General features: G+C 44.9%; 1 protein-coding gene across 1 annotated transcript in view; it reads left to right on the forward strand.

The window, feature by feature from the left end:
- LOC306770685 (5'-AMP-activated protein kinase subunit gamma-2-like) overlaps positions 1-24507 on the forward strand; it is a gene marked incomplete at both ends in the record, with an annotated part of 67568 nt that overhangs the window by 32312 nt on the left and 10749 nt on the right. The window contains 8 exons of the mRNA XM_079259585.1: positions 10145-10413; positions 13407-13455; positions 16888-16997; positions 17316-17397; positions 17850-17908; positions 23968-24013; positions 24089-24143; positions 24346-24472. Of these exons, the coding sequence (XP_079115711.1) occupies positions 10145-10413; positions 13407-13455; positions 16888-16997; positions 17316-17397; positions 17850-17908; positions 23968-24013; positions 24089-24143; positions 24346-24472 (797 nt within the window). The remainder of the gene's footprint in view (positions 1-10144; positions 10414-13406; positions 13456-16887; positions 16998-17315; positions 17398-17849; positions 17909-23967; positions 24014-24088; positions 24144-24345; positions 24473-24507) is intronic.

Genomic DNA, 24507 nt, shown 5'->3' on the forward strand with positions numbered 1-24507 from the left:
GTCTTCCAGGATTTTATTTTCATCTTTGAAGGAGTCTTCAGCAGAGATCTGGAGGAGGAGAAGCAGCAGTTTTCACCGTCCTTGAGGCCTGATGTTCCTGCTCTTATCGTCTCAGTTGGGTTTGTTTATTTTCCTTGGCTGCAGTCTGACGACGGGGATTTACTGAGACCGACTTTATGAAAAACTTTTCATACAAATAGCAAAACTAATCTCCTTTGTTCAGCCTCTGCAGCCAATCAGGGCAGGGTATTACCTTTTGGCTGACAGCTGATGAAGTTTTTTTTAATTAGTTTAATTGGACTCTTTACTGAAAACCACAGAACAATTTGAACTGAGGCCCAGTTTTTAGTTTAGATCTTATTTTAATCACATGGATGGAATTTGTTGAACTGGTTCATTTATCTGCAAGTTATATCATAGTTTTAGTTCAAAGCAACAGTTTATACCTCTTAATCAAGCTTATTTCAGTTTATGTATTAATTAATTGATGTATATTTAATCCTGGAATTAATATTATTATTTTGGCCCCTTTTGATAACATTTTAGGTTTGTTTTGCTATTTTTTTCTATTGAATCAAATTTCTTTAGTTTCAACTTTCAAAGTTAAAACACGAAACTAAAGTAACTTTTAGCAAGTTTCCATGACGTGAGTGGCCAATCAAAAGCAGGGGGAGGAGCCTGTACCTGCTGGTCCATTGGGAGTGTGAGGTAGAAACGGAGAACAGAACCGAACCGGTCCACTTTATTGATGAAACGGAACTGATTGTCGGGTCTGTCTCAGATTCCTGCTCTTCATTCAGCTTCACCTCCTGGCTGAGTTGTCATGGCGATGAAGCGTCTTGGCAGCCTGATGCTGAAGAAGTGGAAGGACAAGGAGAGGTGGACAGGGAGGAGGAGGAGTGAACCTTTTGGTGGAGGAGAGGAAGAAGACTTGGAGGAGGAAGAAGAGGAGAGGAGGATAGACAGATACAGACGGATGTTGAGGAGGAAGTCTGAGCCATGTGGACACGTGGAGGAAGATGGGAAGATGGAGAACAAGAAGAGGAGCGATCGCAGGAAGGAGCGGAGGAAGTCTGAAACCAACGTGGAAGAAGAGGAGGACAGGATCGGGATGAGGACAGGCAGAGGGAAAGAGCGGAGGAAGTCTGCGTCTTGCGTTGTGGTGGATGACAGAGTTGGAGGACAGCTGGACAGAAAGCAGAGGGAGATGGACAGGAAGGCTGGGAGACGGCGGTCCGAACCCTGCGGCGTCCTCTATGTCCAGCTGCTTCCTCTGTCTTTCAGGAAGAAACGGGAGCTGCTGCAGAGACGGACGGGACGCAGGACATCCTGCAGTGAGGAGGTCGACAGAAGGCGTGGAGACAGACAGATGACCAGGGGGACATCAGAACCAATCGGCCCTCTTGACAAGAGTAAGACACCCTGCATGGACACTTTGACCCAGTAGTTTAAGTAGTATTAGAAGGATATGTGTTTATGTTTGAGCTGCAGAATTACCATGGCAACCACCTCATGTAAGTGTTGTCCTTTCGACTTCCTAAAATCCTTCACTGAACTGTTTCAGGCTTTGATTAAAATGCATCAGACTGCTGCCTAAAAAACAACAACTTTCAGCTTAAAGTAATGGTATGTAACAGATACTGCCATCTAGTGGTCAGGTAGGAGATGGCAGCCATCTCAGCAGGTTCAAACACCTGAGGAGGAGAGAAGAAAACAGTTTCCGAACCACTCGGAGCATCTCAGTGATGGAAGTTTGAGTCTAAAGATTTAACTCTTTTCACTTCCATTAACAGATCCGGCTCTACTGATTCCCAAACAGTTTTCCATTGACTGTCACTCAGAGCTTCTTTTTTAGCCTAATTTACTTTTTTTTTAAAGGAATTATTTACCATTTTAATTAGACCTGTGAATAAACAACTAACATAGAATAACAACAAACAAATCAGATAAATAAGAGGGAATGAGTAAATGGGAAAAACTTTTTGTTTCTGAGAGAAACTGTGATGTTTTTGTGGTTATTGTTGCTTTTTTTTCTTCATTTTTTCCTAAAGTACTTGTTTTAAGTCCAACTCCCGGATGTACCTGCTGTCTACCGTTACAGTCCGTCTCTTAGTTTACATGATGTCTTTACTTTTCAACCATTAGTTTCCATTTGAAACAAAACGCACAGATGTTTCCACTTGTTTTGTGTCTTGTCTTATGTCTTATCCCAAAGTCCCTTCTCCTCTTCATCTTTGTCCTTAATGACACAAAGATAAATGTCCATTCAATGGTCCTAAGAGAACAATTCATTGTGCAAAGCCATTAGATCCTAATGGTAAATGGACTTGTACTTATATAGCACTTTTCTAGTCATGCAAAGCGCTTTACACTACTTGTCACATTCACCCATTCACACACACACTCATACAACACACTCACACCCCGATAGGCACATCAGAGGGCAGCTTGGGATTCAGTGTCTTGCCCCAGGACACTTCGGCATTTAGTCAGGGGAAGCCTGGAATTGTACTCCCAACTTTCCAGTTGAAGGACAACTGCTCTTCCTCCTTAGCTACAGCCGCCCCAAATAATAGAAACAGTTTTATTATAATGTTTTCATCAGAGATCTTTCTCAGTATTATAACTTTTTTTAAAAAGAACATAGCATTTTTAATTTTTCAGTCATAATTCCTGGTGTAAGAAATACACATTAGTCTCTAACTAACAGAGTCTGTGAAACCAAGATGTAGCCTTGGGTCTGAAAAATGAGGCAGAAAAACATGTGACGGGTCCACATATCTGGAACCACAGTCCGCGGTGAGAAACTGAGCTGCTATGGATGGAAACCCTGACCATGAATGAAATGTGCAACCCCTAACCATGCATCTAACCATAACTGTCTGCACGTGCAAAGAGAACAGTGGAGGACATTGTGATGAGGAGCTCGGTGGTCTGTGGACCAACCCCCCTCCTCCATTGAGGGTTTGTGGCCACATCGACTGTGTTGAACCTCCACTTTATCATGTTGTCAGGTGTCAAGTGTTCATCAGGAAAGCTGGGAGATACGAGAACTGGTTTAAGCACAAGATTAGCATCTTTAATTGTTTTTAGCGGTTAGGCTTTCTGTTGTGACCTAAACAACTGAAACCAGTGACGCGATCAGTCATTTTTAAAGTGGATTGCTACTTTAATCAGTTCTACAAGGTTTCAGCTTCTCAGTTAAATTTCTGTGTTTAGAACATCTGTAACAGCTGTCCGTTTGTGGGTTTCCATGCCTGTAAAGCCGGACCTGCTCATGCCCATTTCAGCTGGTTCTAGCTGTCAAACTTCAGTCCTTGAGGACCAGTATCCTGTAGGTTTCTGTTGTCTCCGTGCTCCAACACTAGCCTGGCACGCCAGACTGGAGCACTCTATACATTCACTACAGAACGACTCAGTCTGGAGTCCCTCCCCCTTCACGGTCTGAAACAAACTCTGATTGGCTGATCTGAGGTGACTCTTGCCTCTTGCCTTGGGTCACCACGTAGTCTTCAAAACATTCAAGATGGCGCACGGACGTTGCGAGAGTTTGTTTCTTATTGCCCTAAATGCTGTTTTACATGACCAGGAACAAATCAAATGTTTTCACACCATGTTTATTTTCTTCTGTTGCGTTCGCTCTACTGAACCCTTCCAGACATTGTAGGCCACCGCTTTACTGACGTCATTTTTCTGATTGGTTTACTCCGGGCTTGTTTGTCCCGCCCCAGAAATCCGTTGATGTGAGCGAGTCCCCAAAATCTACGCTGGTACAGCGAGAGAGTCTGGCCTGTCAGGCTATTCCAACACACAAATGAAAGTAAAGGTTGACAAGAAGCTGTTGGATCCATTTGATTTGAATCCGGTGTGTTTAAGCAGGGAAACAACAAAAACCTGCTGAATAGCGGCCCTCTAGGACTGGAGTCTGACATCCCTGTTCTAACTGGTCCCTCAGGCAGCATGAGACAAAAGATAAGGTCAAAGCTGCAACAGAGCGAACAGATCATAAGGTACGGCGACGTCACTTCCGACATGCATCGTGATCCGGAACGTCGCAGACATAAACCAAAGTTACTCACTGATTTCACTCCCCCAACTCAATTTAAGTCTTTTTAAAACCTCAATCAGTGTAGTTGTATCAGATGTTAAATATTGTGATGGACTGGTGACTCGTCCAGTTGAACCTCCCTCTCGCCCAGTGATTACTGGGACCAAATGGTTAAGAATATGAATGAATGAATGTTCACCACTTCTGTACAAGCTGTCATGTAAAGTCCAGGATAACGTTCCAAACTGCAGAAAATGTCTTTTCATGCATGCCGATCGGAACTACAATCAGAATAAAACTGATTGTTTGGAATGAAACTTTGATCCCAATCAGCACGATTGGATCGCAGTCTTTGATTCTTATCTTTACACAGAGGTGTATAATCCTGGTGCCGTAAAGTAAAAGTCCTGTCCGGCAGCTGTTCCAACCAGTCAGTAAACCAGCTGAATATAATCACCTGGTTTACTGCCTGTTAGTGGACAGGTAGATCCAAAAACATGGCAGGACTTTTACTTCATGGTACCTGGAACACCGCTGCATTTATATGAAGCGTTTTTATTCCAGTCAGGCTTTTAGTACTTCTCTACATGTAGACATGGCTGCTGACAAGCATCTAACGTCACTGACCATTAGCCAGTCAACAAGGAAAAGCCCAGAGTCCTGGTTTTACTTCAGTTTTAACCAAACACGCCTCAGTCTGCACCAAAATGTTCGACTCGGTTCTGTCATCCTGCTCGAGCTCCTCAGTGATTAAACCTGAGTCGATGTTCTGCTCTGATCCTCATCAGGCTGCGGTTGATCAATCTCAGCTGCGATCAGTGGATGATGATCTCATCACCTCCACACAGCGTGGCCTCTCTCTGCTCCCACCTGCGCCGAACAAAGAGAAACACTGTAAAACAAGCCTAATCCTGTTATCGCCGCTCAGGTTCGAATGTGTTTGTGTGCGTCACGCGGCCGCAGCAGGCATTCGCCTCCCACCACAGCCTGCAATCGCTGACTGATTGTGTGAAAGTCAGTGTATCTCCCTGCAGTTCACTGTGTCCTGTCCCACTGATAAGACTCGGGTCATCTGAGGAGGCGTCAGACACCAGGAAACAAGCACAGGATGGGATGTGAAGATTTTCTCTGTAAGCTGATCTCCGCTCTGTTTAACAGCTGCTCTCTTCAGAGGAAGAGTCAGCATGTAGACCTGCTCCAAACCCCGCAGCTTACTTTGTCTTCCAGATTCGGATTTGTTCCTTCATTCGTTCTCTGCTGTTGCTTCCTGTAGAAAGAAACAGTCTCATTTCATCTGGGAATGATTCAAGGATTTTTCCTCCAAATGATCGGAGTTGGGCAGTCGTCATTTACACACAGATGTGCAGACTGGTCTTTAGCTTAAGTGTGACAGGTGGGATATCTGTGGAATCCACCTGATCCCACTTCTGACCTGGTAACATGTTGACCATGTGACCTCTGCAAGGCGGTACCAAGACATTTACACCCTCAGAGAACTAAAGATTTATGACCTCAGACCAGACTGATGTAAATGGTTATTTGGAGAAAGTTGTTTAGAGAAAAACCTCCATAAAGGCTGATGCAGACTTTATTTATTTGGTGGTGAACATCGGACATAAGAAGCTGCATTTCAGTTCCCACTGGAACTGAGCGAAACATGAATATGGCAGGAAAAGACGCACCTACACTGGAAAACCTCATAAATATCACTAAAACGTTTTTATGCTCTCATGAGGTGTTTTTTTTCAGATGTGTAAATACAGAATTATGTTGCAAAAGTGTAACAGAAACCCTGTTTTTTTGCATTTTTATAGAAGTCATGTGACCAGTTATGTCATGGGAAGATGTCTCAGTGTGGTTGGATGAAGTCGGCAGATCTTTTAATAAAAGTATAAACTCCATCCGCAAACAGTGAACTGTTGAGTTTTACAAGGAATCTGAAAGGGAAACGAGGAAGATGAGCTTTGAAGAAGAAGAAAAAATCCTCCACAGCAAGTTGCTTCAACCAAAACAGAGATGTTTTGGGTCTCTGGGAGATGTGCTTACGGTGTCGACGGAAACCACATCAGTTTGATTTCAGGCTGAAACCTTTGTGATAGTCACCAAATCCAGTTGCATTATGGGAGGATTTAGGCCAGGTCTGCTGAATGTGGATTGTTTCTGTTCATGGAGGAGGATGAGCATGACGGGGACAGTCGTGTTTTTGTCTGCTCTAATCTGTTAATGTGTCTGTCTGCGTGTGTTCTCCCTCACACTGTGTAGAGTTTCCTATTAGCAGATTGGTGTGTGTGTGTGTGTTTCTGGCTCACAGTGAGTGTGTGTGCATGAAGGGGAGGTACAAGGTAACCTACATTATTAAACACACACACACTCACAGTTGTGTGTTGTTGAGAACAAACAGGACATATTCTTGCACACTGAGACTGAAACTGAAGTCATTTTCTTCCCAAACTGGAGACAGAAAAGGCTTCCCCTTTCCTCTGATCTGGACTCAGTAAAAATGATGATGAACAGATTAATACAACAAATTTTGCCTCGATAAACACCAAAACAGGATCAATTAATGTGATCACCTGAAAAGGTATCAGTCGGGAAACTGCAGATTCCTCGTCCAGCTATAAACGGGAGGATGTTTGTCCCCCAACGGGAGGATGTCCCTGCAGAAGCCTCATGCATGTGTGAGGTTATCAGGATACAGTGATCCTTCATGGCCGATGTAAACTCCTCATTTCTCCGAATGTTTAGAGGACAAAAGTTTGGACTTTTCCACGAGGGTGGATTGGCGTTGTCCTACTAGAAGCATCCAGACAGGACGTTTCTTCACCAGCGGTTCAAAGATCACAGTTCAGGCTTTTGTAAAGTAAACCAGAACTTCGTGATAAAATGCTTTTTTTTTAAATCCCAAAAAGGGAAATTGTGAAAAGAAACATATCGTATGAAAAGCGATGAATCCACCTGATAAACCTTCTATTCCAAAGAAACATGCAGTCACATGAACGCCACATAAAGACAATAATAACATGGAAGTTTGCAACAGAAAACATGCAGGAGAGTGCACGTTGATTTGATTTACAGCTTTGAGATGCTTCCTGATGCATCACATGAAAGCAGAACTGGGCTAAAGACGGAACCAGGCTAGAAGGAATGATTCCAGTCCTGTTCGCAGCTGTTCCACTTTTTATACTTGCTAGACGGGATTTAGTGACATCTAGTGGCACAAATGGCTAATTTCAGCCAACTGAAATTGGTCGTTCACTTTTAATTTTTCTTTAAAAACACCAGAATCATTTCCTAAAGTAAGATAAAAAATCAGATAATTAACTATTTTATATTTTCCTGTGAAAAGAATGTGCCTGAATGTGTATGATTTAGTTTAGTTTAGTTTATCTAAAAAAAAGTCACATGATCTGGTAGTTTCCTCCATGGCGAGAAAAGCTGCACTTTCTACACGTCCAAAATTTTTATGAACTTGTTTTTATCATGCAAAATAAAATCTTTCCTTACTTTGTTTAAATGCAGCTTAAGAAAATAAAAATGTTAATGTTTTAGAGAATATTTTTGTTTTGACTTGTCTCCACAGATACCATGCAGGTAGATGGATAGTTCGTGGTTAACCAGGGATGCACTCTACCTGTGGACACTTACTGCATTTTAACATGCACTATAATGCCAAAAGTATCCACAGGTGTATAAAACCCAGCACCTCCGTGACGGGAGGCTACCTGTGCAACAAGCCCATTGATGAGATTTCCTCACTATTAAATCCTCCAAGGTCAGCAGTTTAATCACCAAGTTGAAGCAACAGAGAACAGCAGCAGCTCAGCAGGAAGTGGTCGCCATGTAAAATGACAGAGCAGGTCAGAGGATGCTGAGGTGTGCCATGCAGAGGTCGCCAGACCTCCAGACTTCATGTGATCTTCAGATTAGTTCCACAACGGAGCCTTGACAGCTTGGTGGTTGGTTTCCATGGTGAGCTGTAGCGTCGATGCCGCACATCGAGTGTGATGCAAAGCGTCGGATGCAGTGGGATGAAACCTGCCACCAGTGGACTCTGCAGTTGTGGAAACATGTTTTCTGGAGAGACAAAGCACACTTCTCCATCTGGGAATTTGACGGACGAGTCTGGGTTTGGCGGTTGCCAGGACAACGGTACCTGTTTGACTGCATCGTGTCAAGCGTGAAGCTTGATGGAGGCGGGGTGACAGTGTGGGGTTGCTCTTCAGGAGCCTCAGTTCCGGTGAAAGGAACTAAAGCTACGTTCAGACTGCAGGACTTGCTGCTCATATCGGATGTTTTTGTAAAATCCGAATTTTTTGAAAGTCCGTTCACATTTCCGATCAAATGGGACTTGTATGTGATCTCCTGTATGAACCTCATGCACACCAGAAGCGTCCTGCATGCGTAGAAGACACGGCGACGTGCAGTGAGCGTGCGTGTGACGTCTTTGTGTTTGCAGAAGTAAACATGGACGGCAGCAGAGCATTTGCTATTTTGAACGTTTTGTCCAACTGGAGCCACAACATTGTGAACGGGTTCGTCTTCAGGAGACGTTTACGGAAGAGGAAAGTTAAAGTTTTGGTCTTTGTGGAGCTGTGGCAGCAACAACTGTAGAGAGAAACGTTTGGGTTCGGAGTCGCAGGCAGGATTGGTGGGAGAGTGATGTGAGCGCATTTACCGATAAAGAGTTCATAAACAACAAACGCAGAATAATGACGTTTGTCGCGTGTCGGATTAATGCGACCGTTCAGACTGAAGTCGCATGGTAAAAGATCAGATACATATCGGGTTTAGGACCACATATCCAAACGGCCTGGGTCGCATTAGATAATATCAGATCTGTGTCGTTCAGACTGTTAAGAAAAGATCGGTTACATGTCACATAGGGGCTCAAACACCGGATTGAAGTCACTTCAGCCGGTAGCCTAAGAGATTCTGGACAATTCCATGTTCCTGACTTTATGGGACCAGTTTGGGAATGGTTCCTTCCAATACCAGGACACAAAGCCAGGTCCATAAAGGCGTGATGAGCCAGTCCGGTGTGGAAGAACTGGACTGGCCTCCACAGGGACCTGACCTCAGCAGGACAGAGCCCTTTTGGAGGCTGCAAGCCAGGCCTTCTTGTTCGGATCAGTGTCTGAAATCACAAATGTGCTTCTGGAAGAACGGTCAGAATTCCCAGAAACACTCCCGAACCTGGTGGGAAGTTTTCCCAGAAAACTGGAAGCTGTTATAAACATGAGTATTTTGATTAATGTTTTAATTTCTCCCAGAAATCATCAGAATCGTCAGATTTTTTTTCTTCAGAAACAGATTTCAGCCTGTTAGAGCTTCTCGCAGCTTACTGGGCTGAGGATCCTCGTTTTTTACAGTTGCGTGTTAAATTTATGAGGTTGCAGGAGCTTCCTGTCGGCAGCCGATTTATTTATAACTTCTTTAAATCAGTGCTCATGACAGGCAGCACATAGTGGATATTAAAGCCTGATAAAGAACCTCTGGCTTCATACCAGCTTGTTGTTTTTCAGGTGAACTGTGCTCCAGTTAAAGCAGGAGGAAGACATGTTTCTTCCAGGAAGAACATTAAATGTGTGGAGGTTGAACTTGACTTCAGACAAAGTTGGTTTTATTAAAAAGGGAGAAACTTGTTTCTTTGAGCAGCAGACGGATGGCGGAACCGTTCATCCCGTAATCTCAGCAGTCTGGGAGCATCTGTGGTTGGTTTTTATTATTAGTTATTCTGTTGTCATCTGCCAGCTGTCACAGAGGACTGGCGTCCAGCATCACTGCTAAACATAGAGCATTATCACTGGTGTGTGCATGAGAGGCAGAGTGGGGTCAGTTTTAAAAGGAGCACTTTAAATCCTTCATCATCATCATCATCATCATCATCATCATCTGCTCAGGACATTCAGGTATTTAAAGTGAAAGTGGATCAGAAGCTGCAGAGGAAAGAACAGAGAAGAAGAAGTTCAGTACGTCGCGGATGTTCTTGTACTTTGTTTGCACTAAATCAATGTTTCCATGGTTACTGCTGAAGGTTAATTTTTTATTTTGTTTCTCCGCCTTCTGTCGTCCTCTTAAACCTCTCCTTGTTCGCAGCCCACAGCCTGTCCTCCCCTCCTCCACCTCCCCCTCCTCCTCCTGCTCCTCCACAGGAGGAGGTTTTCCATCTGGAGACATACCTGACGGAGCCGCGCCGTCCGGAGACCAGGAGGCTGCGTTCCTTCTCCTCGCCCCCCGACACCGGACAACAATCCTCTCGCCTCTCCTCCTCCTCCACCTCCTCCTCCACCTGCTACCACATGCCTCCACAGACCCCACCTCCTCTGGCTCCTGCAGCTCCTGCATCTCCATCCATTGGAAGGCTGGTGAGTGTTGCTTCATGGTGACAGTAGCAGGTGTTGTGTGTTCAACAAACCATCAGCTTATATGAGGGATTTGTCGGTAAGTCCTGGGCTGAGGTCTGAGCTGGTCTCTGGTGATCCCACAGTCCACAGACACACCAGACCAGTTTCCAGTAACAAAACGTCCATGAAACCATAAGAATCACAGAAAGATAAATAAAAGTATTTACTGTTGCCAAACATGTCTAAACAGTAAGAAAATTTCTGTTTATTTTTATTAATTACCCTGTTGTATCACACATGGTTGGAAAGTCTGATTAGTCGCTTTTACAGCGAGGAATAACTTGCAAGGATTGTGCTTCTGTAGTATTACATACACAGCTAAATGGGTAATAATGTTCCAAAATTCACTGTAATATTCTACTGGTATTCACTTTTTTTTTCTTTGTGGATTGGGACATTTAATTCTCCCACAGCAGTAAGGAAAAACGAGACATATCTGCTGTTTTTAAACTTTATTCACTTTATTTTAATCTGTTTTAATCATTAGCGTGTTGAAGATTCTTACACAGCTAAAACAGCTCTGCACCTCCTCCTCATCCTGGTCATATTCTGTGATCCTGATCCTGGATCACCGCCATTCTGGAGGATGATCCCATGTCCCATAAATGTCTGACTGCTTGTCGCATGCTTAGCTGCATGGCTCATACCATGAAATAATTAGCCTTACAAGTCATATCTGGAACAACGGTGGCTGTTCAGGCTTTCCATGATGTACAACACAACACCAGCCGGTATTGTGAAACTAAAAATATAACCCATCAAACCCAAACGTTTTTACTTTTTGTTGTTTATTATACGCTGGATTGAGCAGAACTTCGGGAATGTTCGGCTTTCTTCGGTTGTTTCCGACACGTCTCGGCGAGAAGATGCTGATGCTGACGCAAAACAAGTCAAGTTTACACCGTGTACAACGACTAAAATGAAAAATAAAGAATAAAAAGAATAAAATTCCTTTTTTTTAAAAAAAAATTCTAGTTTCTAATGGATATTTATTATTTAATTATGTTGTCAGCCTGCTGTTTCAGATAATGAAAGATCCTGCAATACGTTTGCCATATGCAATAACAGGAAGTTATTTTTTTCTTAGTTTAAATAACACAAAACTTTGTTCTGACTCTCCGTAGCAATCAGCTGAAGCTGAACATGAAACTTTTAAAACCTTACATTCATTTTACAAAACATGAGTAAAAAAAAACACTGGTTGTGAAAAATGATCACCCTGCTTTATTGTGGGTAATATTTTATCCTTTCCCAGCTTCTCCAGGGCCAAACTCCAGTCCTCCGGGGCCGATATATCCAAGGCTGGAATATCCAATAGGCATTATTGGCACAGGCCCAGGAGCCCACGTGCACTTGGGGCCCATGTGGGGCCCACGTAGGGCAAACACCAACAGTTTGGACATGAAACAAAATGTACATAAAAGCCAGATAGTTACACCACAGTGTCTAGTGCGATTGGTACTATTGGCTGAGAGATGTTGGAAATGTTGTTTCACACTGTTTCATTCACAATTTTTACAATGTTGCAGTGGGGAAGGGGGCTTCTGGAATACTATGGGCCCAGCGGCCTGTGCACTTTTAATCCGGCCCTGGATATGTCCTGCAGGTTTTTGTTGTTTCCCTGCTCAAACTCACCTGATTCAAATCAAATGGATCCAACAGCTTCTTGTCAATCTGTTCTTTCATTTTGGTCAGGTGTGTTGGAGCATAAAGATAACAAAAACCTGCAGGATACCGGCTCTCGAGGACTGGAGTTTGGCACCTCGACCTCCCAGCATTTATGCCTTTATTGTGAAATTCCCTACCGGAAGTTTATTGTGTTAGGCCCGTTGGCTTGTCGGCAGACTGAGAGGCGAATTCTGCCGATAGAGGACGATTGTTTACCGGCACAGCAGGTCTCCCAGCCGGACTGAGACCCAAGATGGAGCCGTAAAGATTAGAGAGAAAAATCCTGCGTCCACGTCACGGAGACACGGAGCGATTCATGAACGGCGACTCTCAGGTGGGTACAGGTCTGGATGGTGGTCCAGGTCCGGATGCTGGTCCAGATCCGGATGCAGGTCCAGGTCCGGATGCTGGTCCAGATCCGGATGCAGGTCCAGGTCCGGATGCTGGTCCAGATCCGGATACCGGTCCAGGTCCGGATGCAGGTCCAGGTCCGGATGCAGGTCCAGGTCCGGATGCTGCAGACCCCGCTTCAGAAATCCGGCTTGTATCACCAGCGAGGCTGTTTCTTCATCCAGAAATGCGACACTTCGCCGTGTTGATGATGGCAGGAAACTAATGATCAGCTGTTATCGGATCGATAAATAACGCGGAGACGTGATTAGCTGCCAGTCATATGATGCGGAGCAGCAGCTGCACGACAGGCCGCTGGAATATTTCATTATTTCATGTCATTGCGACTGATGAGTCCCTTTAAAAGACCTGACCCCCGTTTGAACTGGTTTCGCAGAGAACCCGCTGGTTTTAGTCCAGTTTACTTCTAGTATTTTCTGTAGTACTTGTTACTGCACCTGTTAGGTTACCTGTCACCTGCTGCAGGTGTAGTCTGCTTTTACTTTTCCTTGAACATGCATTTTGCTCCACTGTGAGCAAATCTTTTCATGTAGCAAACAGACAGGCCTCCCAGCTGATAACTGGGAGAAACTGGATCTCTGAGTCTGTGGATTCTAAGAAACAGAGGTTTTTTAAATCCCAGCTGTCAGACCACAAACCCAGACGTGGTGATTCACCTTCATGTGCTGCTTCCAGGTGGTATTTTAAGCAGATAAGAATCAGATTTTCCTCAGAAAACAAGGTTAATATTTCCACAGATGATTGTCAGCGTGTCACTTCACAGAAAACCTAAACATGTCCACGTCTTGACCTGAGAAAGAGCCGACAGGTGAGTCTGCCGTGCTGATGGACGATGACATCCTCCTGACTGAGTGCTTTTGTGTTGTTGTGGACAGGTGGAGGCTGCAGACGGCATGTCGGAGCAGCCAGACCCTGACGATACTGGTAAGACTCCAAAATATCGATGAAGACTGGATTGTAAGGTAGACATAAAAAAAAATCCCTGATTCATGGCCAGGTGTTCTGTTGTCACGGCAACAGACAGATTAGCTCTCAGCTGATCGTTGTGTTGCAATCACAGTTTTCTGTTAATGCTATTATAATAATCTGAAGGGCGAGCGGGGGAGGCTGGCACGTTTTCGCTCACTTTCTCGCCGTGGGTCAGCAGCATTTAGGGGTCAGGTGACGGGAAGTGACGTCACTGTGCTCTCAGTTGACAGAGGAGGAGAAGCGCCTTGATATAAATCTCTGCTGGGTGGCTGGAGCTTAGCAGAATGCTGCCATCAGCTGATGGAAGAGAAATGTGACTTTCCTGTTGGTTTCATCATCAGCTGACTGACGGCAGATGAACTGATCCAAAGCAGCTGATATGATCCAGATTAGGAGGTAACAGAAAGTTCCACTTTTCCAAACCCGGTTATGTTTATGTAACTCTTGTGGGAAGCAGGAGGGAATAAAACCTGCGTTTTTTGCACGGACAGCCTCCTAACCTGCCGTTTGGAATGCAGATTTCCCGCTTCTCCTCAAACATTTTCCAGCATTCCTACTGAAGGGAACAAATACGAGAAAACTTATTATAAAACATGATAAAAAAGGAGAAAAATTGTTGTCCTGAAACATTAAATGTCTTAAAACTTTGCCAGATATAATACAGGCTGCATCCCATAATTCCACCCATGCTTACGGTTTCCAGGAGAAACATTTTGAGTAACAAATCCTTCAGATATGAAAGCTTTTATATGGTTTTAATGCTTTTCGTTTCCTTCTTCTCCAGAAGTTGTCCATATAAAAGGAAAGCTGATGTTTGGTCTGACATAACGTTAACAGCCTGCTGTCAGTCCCATGACCACCAGCAGCAGTTACATACATATTTTATGTACTTTTTATTATTTTTATTTTATTATTTATATTACTTAGGTTTAATCTTATTGTTCTGATTATTGTTTTACAGAATTATTGAGTTAGTTATTTTATCTTGTGTGTCTTTATTTGACCTTTTTAACCTTTTAGCTCCAGCGTTTCTTATTCCTCATGGGGATGCTTTGTGTCGGGGGCTGCACCTGTTTGACCGACGGGGCCGTTGTAGCAGGGGTCATCCTGCCAGGGGTGTTGGTAGGGGTTCAGCACTGCAGCCATATGGCTGCGGTGTGGAGTCCGGCCTGCCCAAGCCTGGGTGTTACTTGTGGCTCTGTTGGTCACTCCTGGGGCGGCTCCTGACATGGACGGACTCCCCAGATGTCATTTCCTTGCAGCAGTGTCAAGCCAGATACAGATGACAGAATCCTAAAGTTATTAGTTTTTATTTTGGCATCAATGGTCAGGGTTGGGTTGGGTTGTGTGCGTGTGTGGGGGTAATGTGTGTGTGTGTGTCTTTAGATGTGAAACTGGTTTTTTTTTTTTGTATGAAAAGTGTGATACAAATAAAGTTTGATTTGATTATGCACTTTCTTGCTGCTGACGTAGGACGTGTATCCAGATAAAACGGTGATGTAGGTCCTTTATGTCTATTTTCTGTCTCTGAAGCCCATCCTAGCTGCTTATTAAGTTGATTTAATCTCATTTAGTATTAATGTAAAAATATTATCAAAGACATTCCAGTCCATTAAAAGTTTGTTTCATTTCAGCCAGTCTGGGGGTCTTTAAGTCGGCTCCTCGGCTGGGATAAAGACTGACAGAAACGCGGAGCTGAAAGGACCTGCGTGGAGAAGTCCGACTTTTCCCTCCGGTCCTTTGGTCCATTTAAAACCAGGCTGTAACGAACAAGTTTGGCCTGAATATTGCCCACATTCGCAGCTAAGTTTGGCCCATATTTGTCCTTGACTTTTACATGAACATCATATGTTGCCCAAAATGAAATAGATGTAATCTACGTCAGACCAGCTGCTGGTGTTTGGACCACGTCTAGCCCATTTAACACTTTCCTGTGCTGTGAACAAACCATCAGGTCCAAAAGTAGGCCGGATCAGGCCCCAACATGTCTGCGTACAGGCATTACAGAGCTGTGTTGACTTTTCTGAGATTTATGTAGCAACGCACACATTCAATTACAAGTTTTTATCCTGGTTACCATGGTAACAGTGAAATTGTTGCGTCATTCAGGCCAGCTCTGGATCTAGATCAAGGTTCCCTGGAGCCGATATCTGTACGAAGTTTGAAGCTGAAAGTTCTGGATCAAACATTCTGGAGCTTTCCAAGCCGTCCGGCTAACAGCAAAACCTGCTTCCTCGTCTGGTGTCACATGAGATCCAGCTGGTGCTCTAAGACCTTCACACTGCAGCTCTTTCTTGTTATATGTTTTATGAATCAAAGATACTTTATCCCCAAGGGGAAATTCAAGGTTTAAGTCAGCTCGTCCAAGGTTAGACATACAGACATTTACATTTGACAAGTTTACAGAACGAAACTGATACTTAGCCCCTGCAGCCAGTTTTTACCGGCACTGCCTTATAAATGCAGAAAGATGACAAGAGGAAGGATGGGTGGGTGTTGAAAGAAAAGAAGTATTTCTACACTTCACCTAAAGGGGGGGAGGATAAAGATGCAACAAAAAAACACACCTGTAAGCATAAACACAAATTTAGACAAAAGACAACACACATAATGGGAGGGGGGGGTCTCCCAGAAAGCCAAATGAGGTCGCAGCCAGCCAAGCAGCGCGCCCATCCAACTCGTCATCCCTGAGTGGAGGGAGGGGCGAAGTCCGGAGAAGGCGGTGAAAGATAGACGAGTGTGTCTGTAACAGTGGGTGTGAGTGTGTGTGTGTGCATTTAGTAAGTGAGTCTGAACTTTCTCTAATTCATCTCCGCCAACCGATGTAAATGCGGCCTTGAGAGCTGAGTTCAGTTTAAGTTCCACAGGCCTGAGAAAGGGAGGGGGGTTAGGAGGGGGACTGAGCATCAGACAGCATTACATTCCAGGAGACGTGATAACCAGCCTGCCCAAGGCCAGTGTAGGGAGACAGATCCAGATAACAGCTTTGTTTTGGGTCAAGCTAAGCTTCATTTGGCTCAGCTTTGAGTCCTTAGTGGTCTCTGTCGGACTCCGAAACAGTCAAATCAGGGGTCAGTATCCACCAAAACCAAGCAACCGCTTCTCCAAGACGTTTCCCACTTATGGGTGAACCCCAGAACCACAACCAGCTCCAGCCGCGATCCAGTGCTGTCACGTCATCTGACGGAATCCGTCATCAGAAATGGTCTCGCTGAGTTTTATTCGTGGAAAGGAAGATTGAAGGTGGTGCCGGGTGAAGCTCGCTCATGGAGAAGTAACAGCAGGATGATGAATTTCAGAAAGTCCTGCAAAGCGCCGACTAACCTGATCAGGTCTTCATTCTGCTCCTCAAGCAGGACTAAACCTTGTTTTTGTGTGTTCTTGCAGCTTCAGAGGAGTCCGAGAGAGACATCTACATGCGCTTCATGAAGTGTCACAAGTGTTACGACATCATTCCCACCAGCTCCAAACTGGTGGTGTTCGACACCACGCTGCAGGTGAGACGTCGCCGACTGCGTCGTGTGATGACGTGGAAGGATAGTGGGCTGATAAAAGAGCTGAGAGGGACTCCACAGTGGTGTTTCTGATGGACGTAAAGTCCTGATTAGTGCTCAGGACTAAAGTCGGGATTTAGGATCCTGCACGAGTCGAAGTTTAGAGTTTCGCTCACAATGGCTGCAACACAGGGAGCTGATAAATCAGCTGTGAAGCTTCTCAGATGTTCTTTGCTGTCCTGAATGAAGGTCACATTTTTGCAGTTTAGACTGTAATGCAGACTTTGTAATTCAGTAACTAATCAGTAGATGTTATTTCAGGTGAAGAAGGCGTTCTTTGCTCTGGTGGCGAACGGAGTGCGAGCAGCTCCGCTGTGGGAGAGCAAGAAGCAGAGCTTTGTAGGTAAGACTGCATGACGGGACAATAATCTAGTCACACACAACTTCACGGCACTTCCTGTGGGAGTGGGGACAGAAACGCGGTCATCGTCAGTACAAAGTGACTTTTCAGGATTAAAAAAATGGTTTTGGGGTTAGAATTAGATTTTGGTTTGGGTGGGAGGGGAGTATGGAATGTGTTTTGTCAACAGAGTCTCCACGCACACTGCAAACCAGACATGTCCACACACGCGCACACACACACACACACACACACACACACACACATTTGAGTTATAAAACTTCCCTCCATCTTTACGTTCAGTGTCGGTCAATCTCGCTCGGTTAATAAATACAGATTATTTCTGTTTATTAATATGAAAAATGATGTTCAGATCATGTTTAGCCACGCCTCCTTCTACCAAGCCCCGCCTCCTCCACACATTTGATCAGTGGTTGTTTATTTCCATGTTTCAGGCATGTTGACCATCACGGACTTCATCAACATCTTGACCAGATACTACAAATCACCCATGGTAACACACACACACACACACACACACACACACACACACACACACACACACACACACACACAGTAATTACAGATAAACACTGCTGTCACAGCTTCATTAGTAAAATCCTGATATTTCAGTTCATTGTGTTCAACAAAGGCTCTGCTCCAGTCTGGACTGGACTTGGGTATGACTTGAAGTTTAGCAGGATTCTGGCAAGGCTGGTATTATTTTGACAGGATCAAGACTGAATCCTGGGAGGTCTCTGGCAAGACTCCAATAGGACTGCCAGGACTCAGGAACAAACAGAGTCTAGCAGAGTTCTGGCTGGACTCTGGCTAGACTCTGGCAGGATGCTGCAAGGACGGGCAGGCTGCTGGCTGAACTTTGATTGGACTCTAGCAGGACTCTGGCTGGTAGGACTCCAGCAAGTTTTTAGTACAACTCTGGCAGGTTTTTGGCAGGACTGGTAAGTTTTTTGCAGGAGTCTGGCAGGTTTTTGGCAGGATTCTGGAAGGATTCTGGCAGGTTTTTGGTAGAACTCTGGCACATTTTTGGCAGGTCTCTGGCAGGTTTTTGACAGGATTCCGGGAGGTTTTTGGCAGGACTCTGGTAAGTTTTTTGCAGGATTCTGGCAGGTTTTTGCAGGATTCTGGCAAGATTCTGGCAGGTTTTTGCAGGATTCTGGTAGGTTTTTGGCAGGACTCTGTTTGGTTTTTTGCAGGATTCTGGCTGGTTTTTTGCAGGACTCTGTTAGGTTTTTTGCAGGACTGTTAGGTTTTTGGCAGGATTCTGGCAGGTTTTTGCAGGATTCTGGCAGGTTTTTGCAGGATTCTGGCAGGTTATTGCAGGATTCTGGTAGGTTTTTGGCAGGACTCTGGTTTTTTTTCAGGATTCTGGGAGGTTTTTTGCAGGATTCTGGCTGGTTTTTTGCAGGACTCTGTTTGGTTTTTTGCAGGATTCTGGCAGGTTTTTGGCAGGACTGTTAGGTTTTTGGCAGGATTCTGGCAGGATTCTGGCAGGTTTTTGCAGGATTCTGGCAGGTTTTTGCAGGATTCTGGCAGGATTCTGGCAAGATTCTGGCAGGTTTTTGCAGGATTCTGGTAGGTTTTTGGCAGTACTCTGTTTGGTTTTTTGCAGGATTCTGGCTGGTTTTTTGCAGGACTCTGTTAGGCTTTTTGCAGGATTCTGGCTGGTTTTTTGCAGGACTGTTAGGTTTTTGGCAGGATTCTGGCAGGTTTTTGCAGGATTCTGGCAGGATTCTGGCAAGATTCTGGTAGGTTTTTGCAGGATTCTGGCAGGTTTTTGCAGGATTCTGGTAGGTTTTTGGCAGGACTCTGTTTGGTTTTTTGCAGGATTCTGGCTGGTTTTTTGCAGGACTCTGTTTGGCTTTTTGCAGGATTCTGGTAGGTTTTTTGCAGGATTCTGGCTGGATCTTGCAGGATTCTGGCAGGTTTTTTGCAGGATTCTGGCTGGTTTTTGGCAGGACTGTTAGGTTTTTGGCAGGATTCTGGCAGGATCTGGCAGGATTCTGGGAGGTTTTTGCAGGATTCTGGCAGGTTTTTGCAGGATTCTGGTAGGTTTTTGGCAGGACTCTGTTTGGTTTTTTGCAGGATTCTGGCTGGTTTTTTGCAGGACTCTGTTTGGCTTTTTGCAGGATTCTGGTAGGTTTTTTGCAGGATTCTGGCTGGATCTTGCAGGATTCTGGCAGGTTTTTTGCAGGATTCTGGCTGGTTTTTGGCAGGACTGTTAGGTTTTTGGCAGGATTCTGGCAGGATCTGGCAGGATTCTGGCAGGTTTTTGGCAGGACTCTGTTTGGTTTTTTGCAGGATTCTGGGAGGTTTTTTGCAGGATTCTGGCTGGATCTTGCAGGATTCTGGCAGGTTTTTTGCAGGATTCTGGCTGGTTTTTGGCAGGACTGTTAGGTTTTTGGCAGGATTCTGGCAGGATCTGGCAGGATTCTGGCAGGTTTTTTGCAGGATTCTGGCTGGTTTTTTGCAGGACTCTGGTTTTTTGCAGGATTCTGGCTGGTTTTTTGCAGGACTCTGTTAGGTTTTTTGCAGGATTCTGGCAGGTTTTTGGCAGGACTCTGGTAGGTTTTTTGCAGGATTCTGGCAGGTTTTTGGCAGGACTCTGGTAGGTTTTTTGCAGGACTCTGGTAGGTTTTTTGCAGGATTCTGGCAGGTTTTTGGCAGGACTCTGGAAGGATTCTGGTAGGTTTTTGGCAGGACTGTTAGGTTTTTGGCAGGATTCTGGCAGGTTTTTTGCAGGATTCTAGCTGGTTTTTTGCAGGACTCTGTTTGGTTTTTTGCAGGACTCTGGCTGGTTTTTTGCAGGACTCTGGTAGGTTTTTTGCAGGATTCTGGCAGGTTTTTTGGCAGGACTCTGGTAGGTTTTTTGCAGGATTCTGGCAGGTTTTTTGCAGGATTCTGGCAGGTTTTTGGCAGGATTCTGGCAGGATTCTGGCAGGTTTTTGCAGGATTCTGGCAGGTTTTTGCAGGATTCTGGCAGGATTCTGGCAAGATTCTGGCAGGTTTTTGCAGGATTCTGGTAGGTTTTTGGCAGGACTCTGTTTGGCTTTTTGCAGGATTCTGGCTGGTTTTTTGCAGGACTGTTAGGTTTTTGGCAGGATTCTGGCAGGATCTGGCAGGATTCTGGCAGGTTTTTGCAGGATTCTGGCTGGTTTTTTGCAGGACTGTTAGGTTTTTGGCAGGATTCTGGCAGGTTTTTGCAGGATTCTGGCAGGTTTTTTGCAGGATTCTGGCAGGTTTTTGGCAGGATTCTGGCAAGATTCTGGTAGGTTTTTGCAGAATTCTGGCAGGTTTTTGCAGGATTCTGGTAGGTTTTTGGCAGGACTCTGTTTGGTTTTTTGCAGGATTCTGGCTGGTTTTTTGCAGGACTCTGTTTGGCTTTTTGCAGGATTCTGGTAGGTTTTTGGCAGGACTCTGTTTGGTTTTTTGCAGGATTCTGGGAGGTTTTTTGCAGGATTCTGGCTGGATCTTGCAGGATTCTGGCAGGTTTTTGGCAGGATTCTGGCTGGTTTTTGGCAGGACTGTTAGGTTTTTGGCAGGATTTTGGCAGGATTCTGGCAGGTTTTTTGCAGGATTCTGGCTGGTTTTTTGCAGGATTCTGGCTGGTTTTTTGCAGGATTCTGGCTGGTTTTTTGCAGGATTCTGGCTGGTTTTTTGCAGGACTCTGTTAGGTTTTTTGCAGGATTCTGGCAGGTTTTTGGCAGGACTCTGGTAGGTTTTTTGCAGGACTCTGGCAGGTTTTTGGCAGGACTCTGGAAGGATTCTGGTAGGTTTTTGGCAGGACTGTTAGGTTTTTGGCAGGATTCTGGCAGGTTTTTTGCAGGATTCTAGCTGGTTTTTTGCAGGACTCTGTTTGGTTTTTTGCAGGACTCTGGCTGGTTTTTTGCAGGACTCTGGTAGGTTTTTTGCAGGACTCTGGTAGGTTTTTTGCAGGATTCTGGCAGGTTTTTTGGCAGGACTCTGGTAGGTTTTTTGCAGGATTCTGGCAGGTTTTTTGCAGGATTCTGGCAGGTTTTTGGCAGGATTCTGGCAGGATTCTGGCAGGTTTTTGCAGGATTCTGGCAGGTTTTTGCAGGATTCTGGCAGGATTCTGGCAAGATTCTGGCAGGTTTTTGCAGGATTCTGGTAGGTTTTTGGCAGTACTCTGTTTGGTTTTTTGCAGGATTCTGGCTGGTTTTTTGCAGGACTCTGTTTGGCTTTTTGCAGGATTCTGGCTGGTTTTTTGCAGGACTGTTAGGTTTTTGGCAGGATTCTGGCAGGTTTTTGCAGGATTCTGGCAGGATTCTGGCAAGATTCTGGTAGGTTTTTGCAGGATTCTGGCAGGTTTTTGCAGGATTCTGGTAGGTTTTTGGCAGGACTCTGTTTGGTTTTTTGCAGGATTCTGGCTGGTTTTTTGCAGGACTCTGTTTGGCTTTTTGCAGGATTCTGGGAGGTTTTTTGCAGGATTCTGGCTGGATCTTGCAGGATTCTGGCAGGTTTTTTGCAGGATTCTGGCTGGTTTTTGGCAGGACTGTTAGGTTTTTGGCAGGATTCTGGCAGGATCTGGCAGGATTCTGGCAGGTTTTTTGCAGGATTCTGGCTGGTTTTTTGCAGGACTCTGGTTTTTTGCAGGATTCTGGCTGGTTTTTGGCAGGACTGTTAGGTTTTTGGCAGGATTCTGGCAGGATCTGGCAGGATTCTGGCAGGTTTTTTGCAGGATTCTGGCTGGTTTTTTGCAGGACTCTGGTTTTTTGCAGGATTCTGGCTGGTTTTTGGCAGGACTGTTAGGTTTTTGGCAGGATTCTGGCAGGATCTGGCAGGATTCTGGCAGGTTTTTTGCAGGATTCTGGCTGGTTTTTTGCAGGACTCTGGTTTTTTGCAGGATTCTGGCTGGTTTTTTGCAGGACTCTGTTAGGTTTTTTGCAGGATTCTGGCAGGTTTTTGGCAGGACTCTGGTAGGTTTTTTGCAGGATTCTGGCAGGTTTTTGGCAGGACTCTGGTAGGTTTTTTGCAGGACTCTGGTAGGTTTTTTGCAGGATTCTGGCAGGTTTTTGGCAGGACTCTGGAAGGATTCTGGTAGGTTTTTGGCAGGACTGTTAGGTTTTTGGCAGGATTCTAGCTGGTTTTTTGCAGGACTCTGTTTGGTTTTTTGCAGGACTCTGGCTGGTTTTTTGCAGGACTCTGGTAGGTTTTTTGCAGGACTCTGGTAGGTTTTTTGCAGGATTCTGGCAGGTTTTTTGGCAGGACTCTGGTAGGTTTTTTGCAGGATTCTGGCAGGTTTTTTGCAGGATTCTGGCAGGTTTTTGGCAGGACTCTGGTAGGTTTTTTGCAGGATTCTGGCAGGTTTTTGGCAGGACTCTGTTAGGTTTTTTGCAGGATTCTGGCAGGTTTTTGGCAGGACTCTGGTAGGTTTTTTGCAGGACTCTGGCAGGTTTTTGGCAGGACTCTGGTAGGTTTTTTGCAGGACTCTGGTAGGTTTTTTGCAGGATTCTGGAAGGTTTTTGGCAGGACTCTGGTAGGTTTTTTGCAGGACTCTGGTAGGTTTTTTGCAGGATTCTGGCAGGTTTTTTGGCAGGACTCTGGTAGGTTTTTTGCAGGATTCTGGCAGGTTTTTTGGCAGGACTCTGGTAGGTTTTTTGCAGGACTCTGGTAGGTTTTTTGCAGGACTCTGGTAGGTTTTTTGCAGGATTCTGGCAGGTTTTTTGGCAGGACTCTGGTAGGTTTTTTGCAGGATTCTGGCAGGTTTTTTGGCAGGGCTTTGGCAGGTTTTTGGTTGAACTCCAGCTGAGTTCTGTCTGGAATCTGTCAGGATGATTCTGATTGTAAATGAGCTGAAATTGATGGTGCTAATCAGCTCATTATCTCGTCCGTTCTGGCCTGATGTGAATAATGTTGGTGTTCACAGCCTGCAGAACACAGACGATGTTCTGGAAGAAATGAAGACAGTTTGTTTATCAGATTTATAGATTTTCTCCACAGCAAATTTAACCAGCATATTTGTTGAGTTGATCGGTGTCATGATCTATAAAATCTGTAATGATCTGTTCTTCAGATAAAATCAGGTGACAACATAAGAACGGATTTCTTTGCTGTTGCTGCTCTGTATCATTTACAGCTTTGCAAACACAGGGATCAGTTTCAGTTAATCGCTCTTCAGGTCAGCGCTTGATGCTCAGCTGAGATCAGCAGGTTTCTGCTCGGTTTAGTCAGAAGGAGTAAACCTGAGCTCAGTGTGATCAATGATCTGAAAGATGTTTCAAAGATTATTTTTATTCTGAGTTTCTTCTATAACACGACTTTCGGTCCAGTTCTACACATTCTATAAAACGTATCGTCTGTCCTGTCCAACAGAGAAACCTCATATCCAAAACTTCCAGCCGTCATTGAAAGGTCACATGACCTGAATCAGTCATGTTCCATACTGTGATGCTTGTTACTTTAATTTAATGTGGTTTGTTTAAAACCAGCTGATCTGAGCTGAGAACTGACTCTCAGAGGTGTCTCTCTCTCTCTCTGTGTGTGTGTGTGTGTGTGTGTGTGTGTGTGTGTGTGTGTGTGTGTGTGTGTCAGGTGCAGATCTACGAGCTGGAGGAACACAAGATTGAAACGTGGAGAGGTAGGAACACACTGATCTGAGATCTGCTGCAGCACGTGTCTGTGCTGACACTAACACTTCCGTCCGTGTTGGCAGAGCTGTACCTGCAGGAGACCTTCAAACCGCTGGTCCACATCTCACCTGACGCCAGGTACCCGTCCCGGTGTTTGATTCCGTAAATGTTAGTCTGAATGTCAGCTGTAAGTCGGTCTGCAGGAAACCAGAGAAGCTCGGAGGTATTTTTATCAAGCTGCGCTGAATAATTTATCATCTGAGGAGATGAAGCATGGAGGGCCGCGGTACTGAGGAGCTGAACTCCCTCCTGATGAACTCTTCTTCTCTTCCTCTCTCAGTATATTTGAAGCTGTTTACTCTCTGATAAAGAATAAGATCCATCGGCTTCCGGTCATTGATCCCATCAGTGGGAACGCCCTCTACATCCTGACACATAAGAGGATCCTCAAGTTCCTGCAGCTCTTTGTGAGTCCATAAGCGCCACATCCGGGTGTGGGAAG

This window comes from Telmatherina bonti (genome assembly GCF_933228915.1).
Source record: "Telmatherina bonti genome assembly, chromosome: 20".
In the NCBI taxonomy this organism is placed as follows: Eukaryota; Metazoa; Chordata; class Actinopteri; order Atheriniformes; family Telmatherinidae; genus Telmatherina; species Telmatherina bonti.